General features: G+C 45.5%; 1 protein-coding gene across 1 annotated transcript in view; it reads right to left on the reverse strand.

Annotated features, from left to right (window-relative positions):
- Window positions 1–1,846: 1,846 nt before the first annotated feature.
- The window catches only part of setd5 (SET domain containing 5), a 113,933-nt gene continuing 98,591 nt past the window's right edge, over window positions 1,847–17,188 (reverse strand). The window contains exons 22-25 of the mRNA XM_037678536.1: window positions 9,261–9,514; window positions 9,055–9,176; window positions 8,890–8,978; window positions 1,847–2,349 (exon numbers count right to left, since the gene is read on the reverse strand). Of these exons, the coding sequence (XP_037534464.1) occupies window positions 1,933–2,349; window positions 8,890–8,978; window positions 9,055–9,176; window positions 9,261–9,514 (882 nt within the window). The 3' untranslated portion in view covers window positions 1,847–1,932. The remainder of the gene's footprint in view (window positions 2,350–8,889; window positions 8,979–9,054; window positions 9,177–9,260; window positions 9,515–17,188) is intronic.

A 17,188-nucleotide genomic window follows, 5' to 3' on the forward strand; every position in this document is an offset into this window, starting at 1 on the left:
TTTCCACACACCAACATGGAAGTCGGTACCCTGCTTATTTTTCTGGATCTCACGCTCACATGCATGGACAGACCCGGGTGTGTGTGTGTGTGTGTGTGTGTGTGTGTGTGTGTTAGAATCCCCCCTCTTGGCTCCATGACAGGGCACACTGAAGGAGCATAAACATGTTAGAAATCCTAGTTTTATTTTTTAACTCTAATACTTTGTCATCCATCACAAAACTGTGGCTGAAAGTGGTCATTTGATGAAAGTGGTCAAAAAATGCTGGAAGTGTGGAGAGATGTAGAAGTTGTGAGGAGGTTCAATGAGGTGACAGCTGCACAGTCCAGGACCACAGTGATTTTATTATCAAAAGCTTTAGATCTCTTTACGGTTAAATCTCTTGGAGAACAATTCAAATAGTTTCTACTTTGATCTGTGGAAATAAAAAACAACTGAAGAAAACAGGATGTTTCCAAAAACAAGAGTGGAGGAGCACATGTCAGGTGGTCCTCCAGAACCTTCACAACAACACCATGCCAGAAACTGAACCGGGTCGAGCACATTGGGTCTGTACAACAGAACCAGCGTCCTGTCGGTCGTTTAAGGTGCTGCTTCGATTTGGCCTCAACTTTTTAACGTCTTTGATCTGTCCAACATTCATCAACTCCCCCCGGGGGCAGGACAGGGTGGGGAGTGCCCTTTAAGTCTTTCACACAGCTGTCCCACATCTGGCCCTCAAAGTCTCAAACGGAGTGGAACAGGGGCTGGGGTGTCACGGTGATCTGGAGAACCGTCTATTCCCTCCCACTGATCTGTGAAGAAGAGACGGAGCAGCTTCATGGACCCCCAGCTCAGGTTCCTCGTGGACCCCCAGCAGTCTGGTTCCTCGTGGACTCCCAGCAGTCTGGTTCCTTGTGGACCCCCAGCGGTCTGGTTCCTCGTGGACCCCCAGCAGTCTGGTTCCTTGTGGACCCCCAGCAGTCTGGTTCCTTGTGGACCCCCAGCTCAGGTTCCTCGTGGACCCCCAGCGGTCTGGTTCCTCGTGGACTCCCAGCAGTCTGGTTCCTTGTGGACCCCCAGCAGTCTGGTTCCTCGTGGACTCCCAGCAGTCTGGTTCCTTGTGGACACCCAGCGGTCTGGTTCCTCGTGGACTCCCAGCGGTCTGGTTCCTCATGGACCCCCAGCGGTCTGGTTCCTCGTGGACTCCCAGCGGTCTGGTTCCTCATGGACCCCCAGCGGTCTGGTTCCTCTCAGAGACGGATCGGACAACAGCCAGAGTGACAGCAGTAAAAACAAACAGCTTTAACGTCAGATTGTGTTCCTGGACTGGACCTCTGTGGTTCTGTTGATCTGAGCAGACCTCAGCTAATGGAGGAACGCAGACGGGTCAGAACCAGAACAGGATGTTTAACTCAGCACAAAGACTGCTGAGACATCCTAAATCAGTTCTACAGTCGAGTCCTAAAATAAATCTGAAGACTTCAGTCGAGATGGGAGAACAGAACCAGAACCATGAAACAGCAGAACAACATGAGGAGCTCCCAACAACTACAAACCACCGTAGAGTCTGTCGGACCTTCTTTCTTCTAACACAACTGGACATCTTGTAGAAAACCCAGCGGGTCGATCTGGAGGTCCATCTGACGTCCTGCAGGTTCTGGAGGTCCACCTGACGTCCTGCAGGTTCTGGAGGTCCACCTGACGTCCTGCAGGGTTTGTTCCCACGTTTTTCCGCAGAATGTTTTTAATCCGTCCCGTTTGATGCCAACGTGTTTCTAACGGAGGTGATTTGAGTTGGACCTGTGTCTTCAACATTCCTCCAGGTGTTTTTCATGTTTTCATTTCTTGAAGGTTGATTTTGGAGCAGAAACTGTTTCTGAAGAATGAAAAGAGGAAACGCTGCACAAGCTGAAGTTCTTCATCCCATCATGTGTTTCCTGACCCCCCCACTCAACATGAAGGAGGTCCCAACAGCTTCCTGACTGTGTCCTTGCACCAGCTACCTGGAGGGGGGCGTGCTGGAACTGACTGAGCCCCCACTTGCTGAGGGTAATGTCCAGGGGCACATTGCAGTCTAGAGCCGACCTCCAGCCCCACCTGAACCGGGCTAGAGGCCTGCTGAACACCCTGGTCTACTTTAGTCTGACCGTGGGTCCTCGGTCCTGAGGCTGCCCCCCCCCCCAGGCTGCTCGTCTTTAGGTGGCTGCTGCTGCCGCTTTGCTGGTGTACGGAGCCCCCGGGCTGCCTGGAGTCTGGGACACATGGTGGGGTGGGACTGGAGGAGGACTGGCGGGAGTAGAAACTCTGTCCTGATGTGGGGCTGTAGGTGGACGAAGGGCTGTCGGTCTGCTGGAGGACGTCTGTGGACTGAACACACACAACACTTTATTAATAATAATAATAATGTCAACACTGTAGGTTTCCATACAATGGTAGTCTCTGCATTTAAACCATCCACCATCAGGTGGTGCAGTGGGCAGATATTGAAGGCACCCAGGGGGCATTTTGGGGATGAGGTGTGCTGCCCAGAGACACCACGAGGTGTGCAGTGACAGGGGATCGAACCTGGGACTTTAGGGTCCCAGGCCAGCTGCCATGCCTCTACTTTCACTGTTCCCTCTAACCTGTGCACATGTGCAAATCGTGCACTGCTCGCACATTCTCTGTGCACAAGAAACTCTACAGGTGCTGGTCATAAAACAAGAACATCATGAAAAAGTTGATGTGACACCTGGTTATCTTCCCTTGAGCTCTGTTTGTTGTCTTAGAGGGCCCCCTTATGGCGGAGTCCGGGAAAATTTGAACTTCCGGATGCCGAGGACGTCTGACGGGAGGGGCTCGCGTAGCAGAGCTGGGGAGGCGTTGTGCAGCCATGGAGCATCTTGAAATGATCTCTCGCTGATGAAAAAGGCCCTCCAACAGAAGCTTCTGCAGCTCTCCTGAGAGGAAGGTGGAGTGATGAGCCAGGAGAACCTCTGGGACCTCGTTCTCCGGCTGCGATGCGGGGCGGCAGACAGCAAAAGAGGCGCACCGGTTGGGGATGACGTCAGCTGCCCTGTAGACGGAGCATACTGCAGGGGCCAATAGCGTCGTTAGCGAACAGCCGCTACGAGAGCGGAGCGAGCCAAAGGTCAGAGGGCCCACCGTCTCTTCCCGCCTCTGAACGTGTACACCAACAGCGTAAAGTGTTGTTCGCTGCAGCCGTCTGGAACGCATGCTGGTGAGCTCAGTTGGAGAGCGGTGTCACCATCTGGGTTACGCTAACCGGAGGAACCTAGAAAAAACAACCTTCCCGCCGGATAATCCGAACTGGCGGGAAAAGGCGTGGGACGTAAAAAAGGGTCCCTTCATGTCAGCCGCCTCCTGGGTTACGCCAGGCAACCCCAGAGGGCGCCGTCGGCCGGGAGCGGTGTGATCGCCTATGCGAAACGAGGTGGGATGAGGTGAGCATTCGCTCAGCCCCCCCTCCACCGACACTACACTCTCCATGAGGGAATGAGCAGCGGTGGCTGCAGCTGAGCGCTGCCTGTCCCGGAGGAACCATCCGATTCGCTCCGAGGGTCGGCGATAAGAGGAAAATTACAAGATGGCGTTGTCCAGCGTGTAGCGACCTGTCACTGAGAAATACTCCTCGGCGCTTACCTTGAAACAAGACTGCTCTTCAGCTTCCCCTCGGGGAGGAGAGCTCACTGGACGACCGGAGGTCGACGTGCCGGGCCAAGCATTCTTAACAAAGGTTGGTCATCTACACAACTTTCCTTCTTTGTTCTTCTGACAGTGCTATTAACTTGCTGAAGAAAAAATGGGAGCCGATTTCCCGCTCTTAACGTAATTTATACGGACCGGGTGGGGCCCACACAGCAGGTGGGCGTGGACTAAATTTTTCAGTGCAATGCTTCACATATCGGGATAAACCCATCAGCGACAGTCTTAAAGGGCGAAGACTATACGAAATAGAACTCCAAATTCAGTATCTCAGAAAATTTGAATATTGTGAAAAGGTTCAATATTGAAGACACCTGGTGCCACACTCTGATCAGCTAATTCACTTGAAACACTTGTAAAGACCTTTAAATGGTCTCAGTCTAGTTCTGTAGCTACACAATCATGGGGAAGACTGCTGACTTGACAGTTGTCCAAAAGACGACCATTGACACCTTGCACAAGGAGGGCAAGACACAAAATGTCATTGCTAAAGAGGCTGGCTGTTCATAGAGCTCTGTGTCCAAGCACGTTAATAGAGAGGCGAAGGGAAGGAAACGATGTGGTAGAAAGAAGTGTACAAGCAATAGGGATAACTGCACCCTGAAGACGATTGTGAAACAAAACCCATTCCAAAATGTGGGGGAGATTCACAAAGAGTGGACTGCAGCTGGAGTCAGTGCTTTCAAGAACCACCATGCACAGATGTATGCAAGACATGGGTTTCAGCTAGGGCTGAGTACCAAACCAAGGTTATTTTATGGCACCGACCGAACTGCACCGGTCGGTTTATGTATTGAAACGTCACTCTTTTTTCGGTGTCAAGTATCGGTATTGGCTGTAAGGTGTCACGTGGTTTCAGCACGCAGGCAGGTAAAACACCAGACATGTGACGAAACAGACTACGTGTTTACACCCAGAGCTGTATAGAGCTGCCACACCTAATCTATGTATAATGTATGTCTGTGGTGCTGGTGACGCCCACAGACGGGGTTCATGTGTGCAGCGCGTGTGTTGTCGAACGGCTTCAATTTATGAGCAGAAAGTTGCTCCGTGTTTCTCTGCAAGAAGACAAGAAGCAGCCTCCCCCCCCCTCCTCTCAGCGTTAGTCAGTCTCTGTGTGTGTGAAACGAACTGAATTAACAGTCCACAGCCGGACTCATCTTCATCAAAGAACTCCGAGGACGGACCTGTGTCTGTGTTTCAGCTGGTGAGTTTACGTTTGTTAACCTGACTGAAAAATGTTGGATTTTATACCTGGATTATTGAGCATGGACTTTGTTACGTTTGTTAACGTTACTGCAGCTTAACACGTACATCGCGGTGAAATAACGCTAACTTTAAGATATTAGTGTGTAAATTTATTTTATCTATGTAGCTAGCTAAACTCAGAAGCTAACTAAAGATTGACAGTAACATAAATCTTAGCTTGTAAAACTGCTCATCCATCCAGTCAGCTGCTTAAACAGTTCACTAATGTTCATGTTCTCCTCACAGGAGGTTCTGACCCAGATGTGAGGACAGACAGAAAAGTGAGGTGGGGCCACAGGACAATCACAAACTTTGTTGTTAAAAGTTTGCCGTCTTTTCTACAGTGGAGCTGCATGGTGGAGGTAAGTTAAGCTGTAAAAGATTTTGTTGACCAGTTAAACTTTTATATCTCAGCCTTGATAATGTTTTTTGATCAATAATAACACAACCATGTTATTGTTGATGTTTTGTTCTCATGTCAATTAGGGAGATGATCAGAGCCCTGAACCCCAGAGAACCACAGAGAAGATTCAGGCAGAGACACAGAGGTGCAGAAGTCTGCATCAACTCTACCTCAGTGAATCCAGTGACCTGCTGGTGGAATGTGAGGGAGACACACAAGATAAACTGTTCAGTGAAAAGGTCCTCAGTGTGTAGCAGTGAGCATTAGACATTGACGTGTCACTGGTTTGAAACTGGTCTTTTGACTTGTAATTATTTTTATGTCAGAAAACTGCTTGGAATGGAAAAATACCAAAGTTAAAAAATAAAACTCACAATTTGTACTGTAATGTGTAACGTAATTTTATTTGTTAGAACTAATAGTAATTACAAAATTGGTACAGAAAAAAAGAACCGTCCAGGAACCGACACCGAAGTGAAGGTACCGACACTGGGACCGATACAGATTTTTTTTTTTTAAGTACCCAGCCCTAGTCATCGTTTCAAGACTCTTGGATTCTCATAAATGTTATTCTTGGCCATTTCTCGACATCCCTCGAGAATGTTTATGGATCTCACCAGAGGAAACTGGCTGATTATTCCATCCTTATCAGAACTTTTACAGTGCCCTCAAGAGCGTCCATGAATCATTGCTCACCGCTCTCATCGTCTCCCCCCCTCTGTGGAATGTCTATTTCACTATATGCTGTTTGTGCCAGGTGTTTTTCTAGGCTCAATGTTACTTATCTGTCTAAATCAAGGTTGAATGAATGAATGAACCGAGGCTTTGGTCCAGAGAGTTCAATTCAATTCAATTCAATTCAATTCAAAAATACTTTATTAATCCCAAAGGGAAATTATTTGTTGTTGTAACTCGTTATCCTCATTTCATTAAGAGATGTTATAGATGCTGATGACTTTAGGCAGGAAGAATCTCTTGTAAAGGTCCATCCCACAGTGGATCCTAAGAAACTGGCTGCAGATGCCGTCCGATCCGTCCACCCAAACTCGGCTGGTCTCTCGGTTGTCCGGGGCTGTAGGACCGCCCGAATGTCGGGCAGAACTCCTCCCAGAGCGATGGCCACTCCTCCCAGCAGTCTGCCGAGCTCCTCGTAGCTGCGGACAGCCAACTGTAAGTGCTAAGGGACGATCCTGTCCTTCTGCGGTCATGAGTCGTGTTTCCTGCTGTTTAGAATGTTTAGAACATTGTTAAGAACATTTTAAGTGTGGGAAGGGTTTCTAAAGTCTTCAAATATATATAAATACTAAAATAAATGTAACGTCACTACTTTGTGGATTTTCACCTATCGCGAGGGTGTGTGGAACGCAACCCCCGCGATAATCGAGGGACTACTACAGTTGAAATAATGTGGAAAGTATTGTCATCAATATGCACACCACTAGGGCTGGGTACGTAAAAAAAAAATGGTATGTGTCGGTACCTTCACTTCGATACTGGTTCCTGAACGGTACTTTTTTTGGTACTAATTTTATAATTACTATTAATTCTAACAAGAATAAAATTACGTTACACATTACAGTACAAATCTTTGTTTTATTTTTTAACTTTAGTATTTTTCTATTCCAAGCAGTTTTCTTACATAAAAATAAATAATTTCCAGTTCAAAAGACCAGTTTCAAACCAGTGACATGTCAGTGTCTAATGTTCACTGCTGCACACTGAGGACCTTTTCACTGAACAGTTTTTATTCAGAAACATCATGTCTGTTTTCTGTGGACACAAACCAGCTGCTCCTGGCTGATGGTGTCTCCAGCAGTAGAACATGTTCACTCTGAGGCTGTAGATGATGATTGTTGCACACACAGATACCTGGTTGTCAGTTTGACATATTGTCCCTCACATCCCACCAGCAGGTCACTGGATTCAATAAGGTTAGGGTTGATGCAGATTCTGCACCTCTGTGTCTCTGTCTGAATCTTCTCTGTGGTTCTCTGGGGTTCAGGGCTCTGATCATCTCCCTAATTGACATGAGAACAAAACATCAGCAACAACATGGTTGTGTTATTATTGATCAAAAAACATTATCTAGGCTGAGAGATAAAAATTTAACTGGTCAACAACATCCTTTACAGTTTACTTACCTCCACCATGCAGCCTCCACTGTAGAAAAAGGCAGAAAACTTAACAACAAAGTTTGTGATTGTCCTGTGGCCCCCACCTCACTTTTCTTTTGTCCTTTTGTCCTCCTCACATCACATCAGGGTCAGAGGCTCCCGTGAGGAGAAACAGTGAACATTAGTGAACTGTTTAACCAGTTGACCCGATAAATGAGCACATTTTTACAAGCTAAGATTCATCTGTTACTGTCAACAGTTAGTTAACTTCTGATTTAGCTAGCTACATAGATAGCCATAAAATAAATTTACACACCAATATCTTAAAGTTAGCGTTACATGGAATCTAGTTTAACTCACTGTGATGCACGTGTTAAGCTGCAGTAACGTTAACAAACGTAAACTCACCAGATGAAACTCAGACACAGCTCCGTCCTCGGTGTGAGGCAGAGTCCAGTCGGGGAGATATTGAATCAGACCATTCGGGCTCTAACACCCACAGGCTGACTTTAATGCTGAGAGGAGGAGGCTGCGGTCTGCTCTCCTTGCAGACAAACACAGAAACTTTACGCTCTTAAATTCCGTGCATGTTCAGGCGCTGCATATTAAGGCTTGCCTTAGAAACCAAGTGAAACCCGTCTGTGGGCGTAACCACATATGTGTTTGTCCTGTTTTTTCCTGCCTTGCAGAGCTTTCATTGGCTGTAACATGACGCGTGGTTGAAACACCAAAACTTGACACAGAAGGAAGAGGCGTATTTTGATACATATACCGACTGAAGCAGTTCGGTCGGTACCATAAAAGAACCAACGTTTGGTACTCAGCCCTACCCACCACCCTAAAAACAATCACCGATGGCCAGCCATGACTGATGGGTGACCTCATCTGTATTCCTGGGACACCTGAGCTGTACTTGTGGTCTCTGTATGGAAACCTGGATGTATAAGCTTCACCGTTCAGCCAACACAATCAATGTTGAGCTCTTTGAACATTCTGTTCTGCCAGGACTCAACCCCTAGATTCCCGTTCCATTTTCTGCTGCAAGAACCTAACTCTTTGAGCCACAACTGCTGTTTGGTTGCAGGACAGTGTCTGGAAACGAACACAGGAGAAGTCCTGGTGCGTACGTATCACAAAGGTGTCCCAAGTCCCAGCTCAGTGAGACTGCCACTGAAAATGTGCAGCTTGGACTCTACAGCTGTGAGAGCCTGACCCCAACTTTACTGTAGAGCTGACAGTAACTACCAATGCATCAGAAGCTCATCGGGTCTCATCAAGGCGTGGTCACCACTCTGAGTTTGGATTGGTCACAGAACTCCAAACATTTGGATCAACTCAGTTACTTCAACTACCTCAAAGCAAACATCGAGGACAGAAATCTTCCATTAAATGACTGCAGAACATGTCTGTTGTGTGGACAGCTGTAGCACAGGTCACCTGGTGTGAGTAGACGGGGGGGCTGTGTCTGAGTGGACTCCTTGAAGAAGAAACCACAGTCCCTGCTGCAATCTTGTATCCATCTGCATCTGAAAACACCAGAACCAGCTGTAGTACTGCTGGATCAGAACTCCACTCCAAACCACCTGTCACAGGAAAGGCTACCTGCTTCTCTCTCTGCGGAGCTGTCGCTCCTCTTGTAGACCCGCTCCATCTTAAAGTTCCTCAGGACCCGTTCCAGAACCCTCTGGCCTTCCCTCAGACGCTCCACAGTGGTGGGGACCATCCTTGTAAAAAGCACATATCAGTGTTTTCTGTGATCAAGAATAAAAACTCAAAGTGTCAGGTGCTGACAAAGATCAGGTTCTCACCACTGGTTGTTGTTCTCCTGATGTTTGGGTTTCCCAGCTGGTCCGTGGTGCTCTGAGGGACTCACCTCCTCTACCTGTGAGACAGCGGCCGTGTGAGCTGAGAAGGAGAAAGAGTGGTGCGGGGAGGCCGGACTCTGAGAATGATGGGAGTCCTTGCTGTAGTAGGAACCGGGCCGGGCGTGGCTGCTTCCTCCCATTAGCTCCGAGTCTCGAACTCCGCCCTGCTTCCTCTTACGATACTCCAGCAGAGACACCTGCGGAGCAGAGGGAGCAGACGGGTAAACACTGGTGCGTTCAGGCTGCGGACTCACATCATTCAGCCAAACTAAAGCTTTGAGTGACGGCAGGCCACATGCACCAAACCAACAATGTCTCACCTGGAAAAAACAAAACTCATTTATTTTCACAGCGTGCGCCTCTCTTTAGCCTCTGAGCCAGCTCCTGTCCTGCAGTGAAACGGTCAGCGTTACAGTAACAGCATGAAGCAGAATCTCACTGGGCTGCCACTGCTGGACACCAGCTGGACACAAACTGGACCATAGTGACACTCTTCTGCTGGGAATCGCAGAACTGACGCACTTGTGCACGAACTCCTGGCAAATTCTGCACGACCATTTGCTTCTCACTACAAAGCTGCACACCTCGGAGAATGGCAGCTGCTGCTGGAGACATGGGCCAACCGTTCTGACATCTGAAAATCTGGACCGGATCAGTGAAGACGGGGCCCAGTCCTACCATCACACATCAAACAACAGCTCAGAGAAGCTGCTCAGGGTCTCAACAAAATTCATAACATTTATTACATTTCTAGTCAAATTTAGAATGATTTGAACACCAGCTTGTAACATACAGGTGCTGGTCATAAAACTAGAACATCATGAAAAAGTTGATTTATTTCAATAATTCCATTCAAAAAGTGAAACTTGTATATTATATTCATTCATTACACACAGATTGATATATTTCAAATGTTTATTTATTTTAATGTTGATGATTATAACTGACAACTGATGAAAACACCAAATTCAGTATCTCAGAAAATTAGAATATTACTTAAAACCAATTATAAAAAGGGATTTTTAGAAATCCAACATTTTTCAGTCAGGTCATCTGGACAGTTTCTTTTTTGTGCTGAAACGTTTCGTCTTCGATCCAGAAGGCTTCATCAGTCAAGGAAACACACAACACAAAACTGATTCTTCCCCCAACAGCTTACTCCAAAGTGGAACAAACCAGTTCTGCTTGTGATAAGATGGTCTCTTTGGTACGCCCCTCCTCCATTGCCGACCCTCTTCCTTGTTGACAGTCTTGTCAAACTGTCAAATCCAACATTTTTCAGTCAAGTCATCTGACCTGCCTGAAAACTGTTGGATTGAATACCTGGATTATTGAGCATGGACTTTGTTGTTTTTTAGAAATGTTGGCCAACTGAAAAGTCTGAGCATGTACAGCACTTGTAGCATCCAACCAATGTCACTCAAAAAGACAAAACATCCTCACAAGACAGTGTCTCCTACCCTCACTCTCTCTACTAATCTGAGTCAAGACAAATTCTGCATTCTGTTCTGAAACAGGAACCGTTTCTTACACCCCTCTCTGTGTGCTAATCTACAAATCTGGGAGTCAACACATCCTGACATACTGAATATAATAATTAACTCTCTGTGCTAATTAATCCTCTTTTCTGAGAAGACATGCATTCAGTCTCCAATGGAAATCTCTAACAAAGAACCAAACTTTGCCGTAATACCAGAACTAATACCAGAACTGGGGTTGCCATAGTAACGAAGGAAAAATAAAATTAAACATTACAGAATTGTGTATTTAAATGACTAAATTCTTGTCTTTGTTTGAGTGAGGGGGAAAACAACGTGCCAAGTACTTTCATATTTCTTTTGATTGAGGTCGGTCAACATTTATTACATAACCTTGAACGGTTAGCATAACACCTATTAAAAGGTGTTTAGACCACTCGAGCATTTCCTCTACACACTCAGTACTTAGTTGTTGCTTCTTTTGCCTGGATTACTGCAGCAACGCAGCGTGGCACGGTGTGGATCAGTCTGTGTCTCTGCTCAGGTGTTCTGAGAGCCCAGGTTGTTCTGATCGTGGCCTTCATCTCTTCTGAATCGTTGGCTCTGGTGTATCATCTTCCTCTTCACAATACTCGGTAGATTTTCTATCGGGTTAAGGTCAGAAGAGTTTGCTGGACAATTAAGAACAGGGACACCATGGTCCTTAAACCAGGTACTGGTATCTTTGGCTCTGTGTGCAGGTGCCAAGTCCTGTTGGAAAATGAAATCTACATCTCCACAAAGTTGGTCAGCAGCAGGAAGCAGGAAGTCTCTAAAACTTCCTGGTAGATGCTGCGTTGACCTTGGACCTCAGAAAACAGTGGACCAACACCAGCAGGTGGCATGGCACCCCAAACCATCAGTGACTGTGGAAACTTGACACTGGACCTCAAGCAACATGGATTCTGTGTCTCTCCTCTCTTCCTGCAGACTCTGGGACCTTGATTTACAAAGGAAATGCAAAATTTACTTTCATCAGAGAACAAAACTTTGGACCACTCAGCAGCAGTCCCAGGTGAGACGCTTCTGACACTGTCTCTTGTTTAGGAGTGGCTTGACACAAGGAATCTGACAGCTGAACCCATGTCTTGCATACATCTGTGCATGGTGGTTCTTGAAGCACTGATTCCAGCTGCAGTCCACTCTTTGTGAATCTCTCCCACATTTTGGAATGGGTTTTGTTTCACAATCCTCTCCAGGGTGCAGTTATACCTATTGCTTGTACACTTCTTTCTACCACATCGTTTCCTTCCCTTCACCTCTCTATTAACGTGCTTGGACACAGAGCTCTGTGAACAGCCAGCCTCTTTAGCAATGACCTTTTGTGTCTTGTCCTCCTTGTGCAGGTGTCAATTGTCGTCTTTTGGACAACTGTCAAGTCAGCAGTCTCCCCCATGATTGTGTAGCTACAGAACTAGACTGAGACCATTTAAAGATCTTTACAAGTGTTTCAAGTGAATCAGCTGATCAGAGTGTGGCACCAGGTGTCTTCAATATTGAACCTTTTCACAATATTATAATTTTCTGAGATACTGAATTTGGAGTTTTCATTAGTTGTCAGTTATAATCAACATTAAAAGAAATAAACATTTGAAATATATCAGTCTGTGTGTAATGAATGAATATAATATACAAGTTTCACTTTTTGAATGGAATTACTGAAATAAATCAACTTTTTCATGATATTCTACTTTTATGACCAGCACCTGTACGTATAAACTCATGTAAAATTAGGTGATGTTAAATACTTTTCTGATTCTACAATGTGTCGAGAGATTACAACCTTTGATCTAGTCACATTGCCTGCAGTTTGTTTCTTCCAATGCTGATTTCATTTTAGAACATAAAAACACATATCTATTTATATCACCCTCTCTACTTATGAAATGTAAGAAACTTTCCCTACATTAAATATTTTTGATCTTATTTTATTAAATTCTCATCAACCCAACAAATAAATCTGACTAAATGTATTAACTCAAGCAGCTAAATGATCAAAGTGTTCACTGGTGAAAAAGATGAACGGTATAAATGGGTGTTCCATCTCCTGATGATCTCACGTTTCAACAACTGAAAGAAATTTACATTTTTATAAATTCTAGAGGCAGTAAAGTCTGAAAACTGATGTTTTCACAGTCTTTTGTTTTTACCTCATAACTTTTCAGACCTAGAAAATGCTGACTGAGGAAGAGCTCTGCTGCAGGATGAAGACCTGAAGCTGGATCCAGGTGGACATGGGTCCTGTGAAGTCCAGATCTCACTGCTGGATCTTTACGAGGTTGTCTCACAGAAAATAAACTGACACGAGTTCCAGGTGACTGGATGTTTTTGACAGAAATAACTCTGGAGGAAACTGAGAACCCTGGCAAACATCTGGAAACAGTCTGGAAACTCGCTGGCAGCCCAGTGAGGAACTGGATGTACTGAACGGGACTGAGACTGTGAGAAGTGGACAACAAGGAGGCTCTGAGGACGGTGCAGGCAACAACATCAAGATGCTCCAACATCGACACAAACACACACATCCACATGGCTCAGCTGACACACACCAGCACTGATAACAATGAGGACACTGATCCCAGCTTCATGTTTTCATGACCAAAAACAGAACGGGGGGATGAAAAAAGCAGGCAAGTGGGATGACCACTACATGATCAGAACCAGCATGGACAGCTCCGATCTGAACGTTTCTTGAGATTAAACAGGAGGAGGTGCTGCAGGATGGCTTGTATGTATGTAGGAGTCTAAAGGAACCGTCAGGAGGTGAAGCTTTAACACACGTGGGCGGCTGTGGCTCAGTGGTTAGAGCAGTCGTCCTCCAATCTGAGAGTTGGGGGTTCGATTCCACCAGCATTCACATGCCAAAGTGTCCCTGGGCAAGACATTGAACCCATAAATGCCTCCGATGTGTGTCCCATCAGTGTTTGAATGTGATCTAAAGCACTGACTAATCTTTGTAGAGATCTGGTATAGAGCTGTATGAACGGGTGAATGAGGCACAGACTGTTGTAAAGAGCTTTGCGTGTCTGGATCAGATAGAAAGGAGCTGTATAGGTACAGTCCATTTAACATTTACGTGGGCAACATGTGGCTCACAGGCCCCGTGTGGCCCTGGACAACCATCATCCAGACCCCTAAAATTCCTAACTAAAAAAACAAGTTGATGAAAACCTGCATTTTATCAATCAATCAAACATCTTGGACAAATACCCCCCTGGCTTTAAGTTGTGTTTCCAGAAGTAGAATGAACACTTGAAGACTCCAAAAGCAAACATAACGTTTTTGTTGTTGCAAATTTAGGTTATTGTCCCAGGATACAGTTTAGAGAAAGTATGTCTTAAAGTTCTAAAGAGTTTTGTTAGACATGTTTTATCAAGAACGTTAAGTACGCTATAAGAGAAAAATTCTGAGAACTCTTCCTGTTCTAAAGGAAATGTATTTTCAAAGTCTCTGTGAGGCCATTAGATTACTTTAAACATGCTGACTTGGCCCTCAGGATAATTTCACTCTGGTCGACACCCGTCAGCCTCGAACCAACAGCAACCTGGCCTCACGAAAAGACGGCAGCTGAAGCCTGAGGACTTTCACTTCAGGAGATTACCCCCCCCCCCGTGCATGGTTCAGATCAAACCTGGAGGTTCGAAGTGATGCTGGGGCCAGCTTCGAACGACTAAAATGTTAGATAAAAATATCCTCTAGTCATACTCATTACTCAAAGAAGCCACACTTAAGGACATGAGAAGACATTTTAGGGCAGAGACACGATGCAGCGAAGTTCTACATTGCGTGGAGCCCAGTACAGAGAATCTGCAACGTGCTGCATTGTCTGCTCGTCTTTATAATAGCTGATCAGCTGTCGGCTCAGTGTGCCCTCAGCTGCACATGCACGCTCCTCTCTGAGAGGGAAAAGAGCTCTGAACCCACACACATGGTTCAACATTCATTTTACATTAGTGATGAGCATCCTTGACTTTGACCAAAATTCCTGACAGCCTGATATGGATCTGACATTTTTGGCCCGAATCTGACAGGAGGGTCGGGCTTTTGATACGGTTTTACAAATTATACAGCACAAAGAAAACAAAATAAGAATGCACATATAAAATTGTGTTAATCTACTTATAGAGGAGGAGGCACTAAGTTTATATGTTGAGAGGATGAGGAAAGAAAGAAGAGTGCAGCAATCGGACTGTGACGAGAGTAGCGCTGGTGCATTGCGCAACAATTGTACACGTGGCCCCGCCCGCCCTGCTTTTATCACACATCTGAGGATTTGCAATTGGCCCACAACCAGCGGCATAATGGAGCTGTAAAGTATCAAACAAAAGCTAAAAGTGGGAGAACTCACTCTACAAAGGTAGCACAGTGAAACGTGCTGATGTTAGTCAGGTGCACGCTCAGGTCCGACCGGCCGCTTGAAAGAGGTTAAAAAAAGGTTCTGTTAAGCTTCAGATGGATCACCGGATCATTGGACGCGCAATTCCGCTGACCAGATGGATGGATGGATCACCGGTCGTGTGCGTCCCTCTCCACACCTGCTCTCATCTACAGTGGAAGAAGTTGCAGCACCTGAAGCTACAACAGCCGAAGCGAGCAGTGCGTTCAATTACAATAGCCTTGTTATTTTTACAAATAATTTTGCTCTAAACATATTTTTGTTCATTTGTATCATAGGCGTTGCAACCATTATATGTGAAGGGGACGTGTCCCCCCACATTCAAAAAACGTTCATTTGGACCCCCCACTTTTACCATTAGTTCAGCCGGTGCCGTTTCCTTTGTGAACAACTCCATTCCACTTGATTAACAAAATACTCAAACCACTAAAAATCCACTCCTGGTTTTCCTGGTTACCTACATTTCAGCAGTTTCTCCTCTGAATTTCCTGCCTCGGCAGAACACACACAGGTGAAAGATGGGGAGACAACTCTGTGTTGATCGCTCGCCAGCTTTTAGCTATGCTTAGTGCGGGCAGTTGTTGACCAGGAAGGTTGATCATAAACATATATTCATGTTAGGATGCTCGAGAGGAGCTACGTCTGTAGCATGTTAGCTTAGCAGTAACTGTGACGCTGTGAGACGCTGCAGGTGTAAGAGACAGTGAGTTCAGGTGCATTAAAGTTGAAATGTCTTTAAAACCCCACACCTTATTGTCCTCAAGCTTCATGAGAAACATCATTTAAATATATAAAAAAGTTAAATCTGGTCCTCTGGACATTCAAAAAAATAAAACAAAATAAATGTACAAACGTTTCGTTTCCTCAGTCTGAGGTGCTGTATTCAGCTCAGTCTCTTAAATAGCACCTTCTCAGAGTGGATCAACCAGTTTGCTGCTGACAACCAAAACCAGCTGATCACATGCTCAAGAAGGACCATCAGCCTAACAATGGATCATTAGCACCTGATGGCTGTTTACTGTTCACAGAGGGCTGAGTGATACTAGCAATAACAGCATTGTAAGAGGGGGACAGTTGAACCCGGAGGCTCCACCCCTGTTTAATGATGGACGGTTTCTTTTCACAAAGATGGCCTCCATCTTTAATGAACCAGTCTTTAATGTATTTTGGGGTTTAAAAGCCACTGGGACGTTATGTTTAGAAAATAAACGTCTCAGTTTCTCTGATACCCCCTCAACATAAGGAATGACCACTGGTCTGGGTCTGGGTTCCTCCTTTTCACCTGATGGCTGACTGGAGTCCTGTTTGGGTTTCTTCTCTGCTTTCAGGAAGGCCCAGTTAGGATATCCACATTGCTCTAGAGCCCGTCTTGTGTGGGATTTCTCCTTCTGCCTGGCTCCTGAGCTAGTGGGGACGCTGTCTGCTCTGTGGTACAGAGTCCTGATGACTCCTAACTTGTGCTCCAAAGGGTGATGGGAGTCAAACTGCAAATACTGGTCTGTGTGGGTGGGTTTGCGGTACACCTCAGTTTGCAAATGTCCTCTATCAGAGACTGAGACCTCACAGTCCAAGAAAGCCAACTTGCCATTTTTTACATCTTCTCGTGTGAACTTGATGTATTTATCCACAGAGTTGATGTGGTCAGTAAAATGTTGGACTTCCTGAGATTTGATTTTAACCCAGGTGTCGTCAACATACCTGAACCAATGACTTGGTGGTGTCCCTGAAAAGGACGTCAAGGCTCTCTTTTCTACCTCCTCCATGTACAGGTTGGCAAACTTACACCTTAACTTACACTTACACCTTTGATGACACCCGCAGTTCTATTTATTACAACTGTTATATTTATTACTGCTGTTATATTTATTACAACTTTTGTTATATTTATCGAAACTGTTATATTTATTACAACTGTTATATTTATTACAACTGTTGTATTTATTACAACTGTTGTATTT

Source organism: Nematolebias whitei, chromosome 7 (genome assembly GCF_014905685.2).
Source record: "Nematolebias whitei isolate Nwh7 chromosome 7, NemWhi1, whole genome shotgun sequence".
Classification (NCBI taxonomy): domain Eukaryota; kingdom Metazoa; phylum Chordata; class Actinopteri; order Cyprinodontiformes; family Rivulidae; genus Nematolebias; species Nematolebias whitei.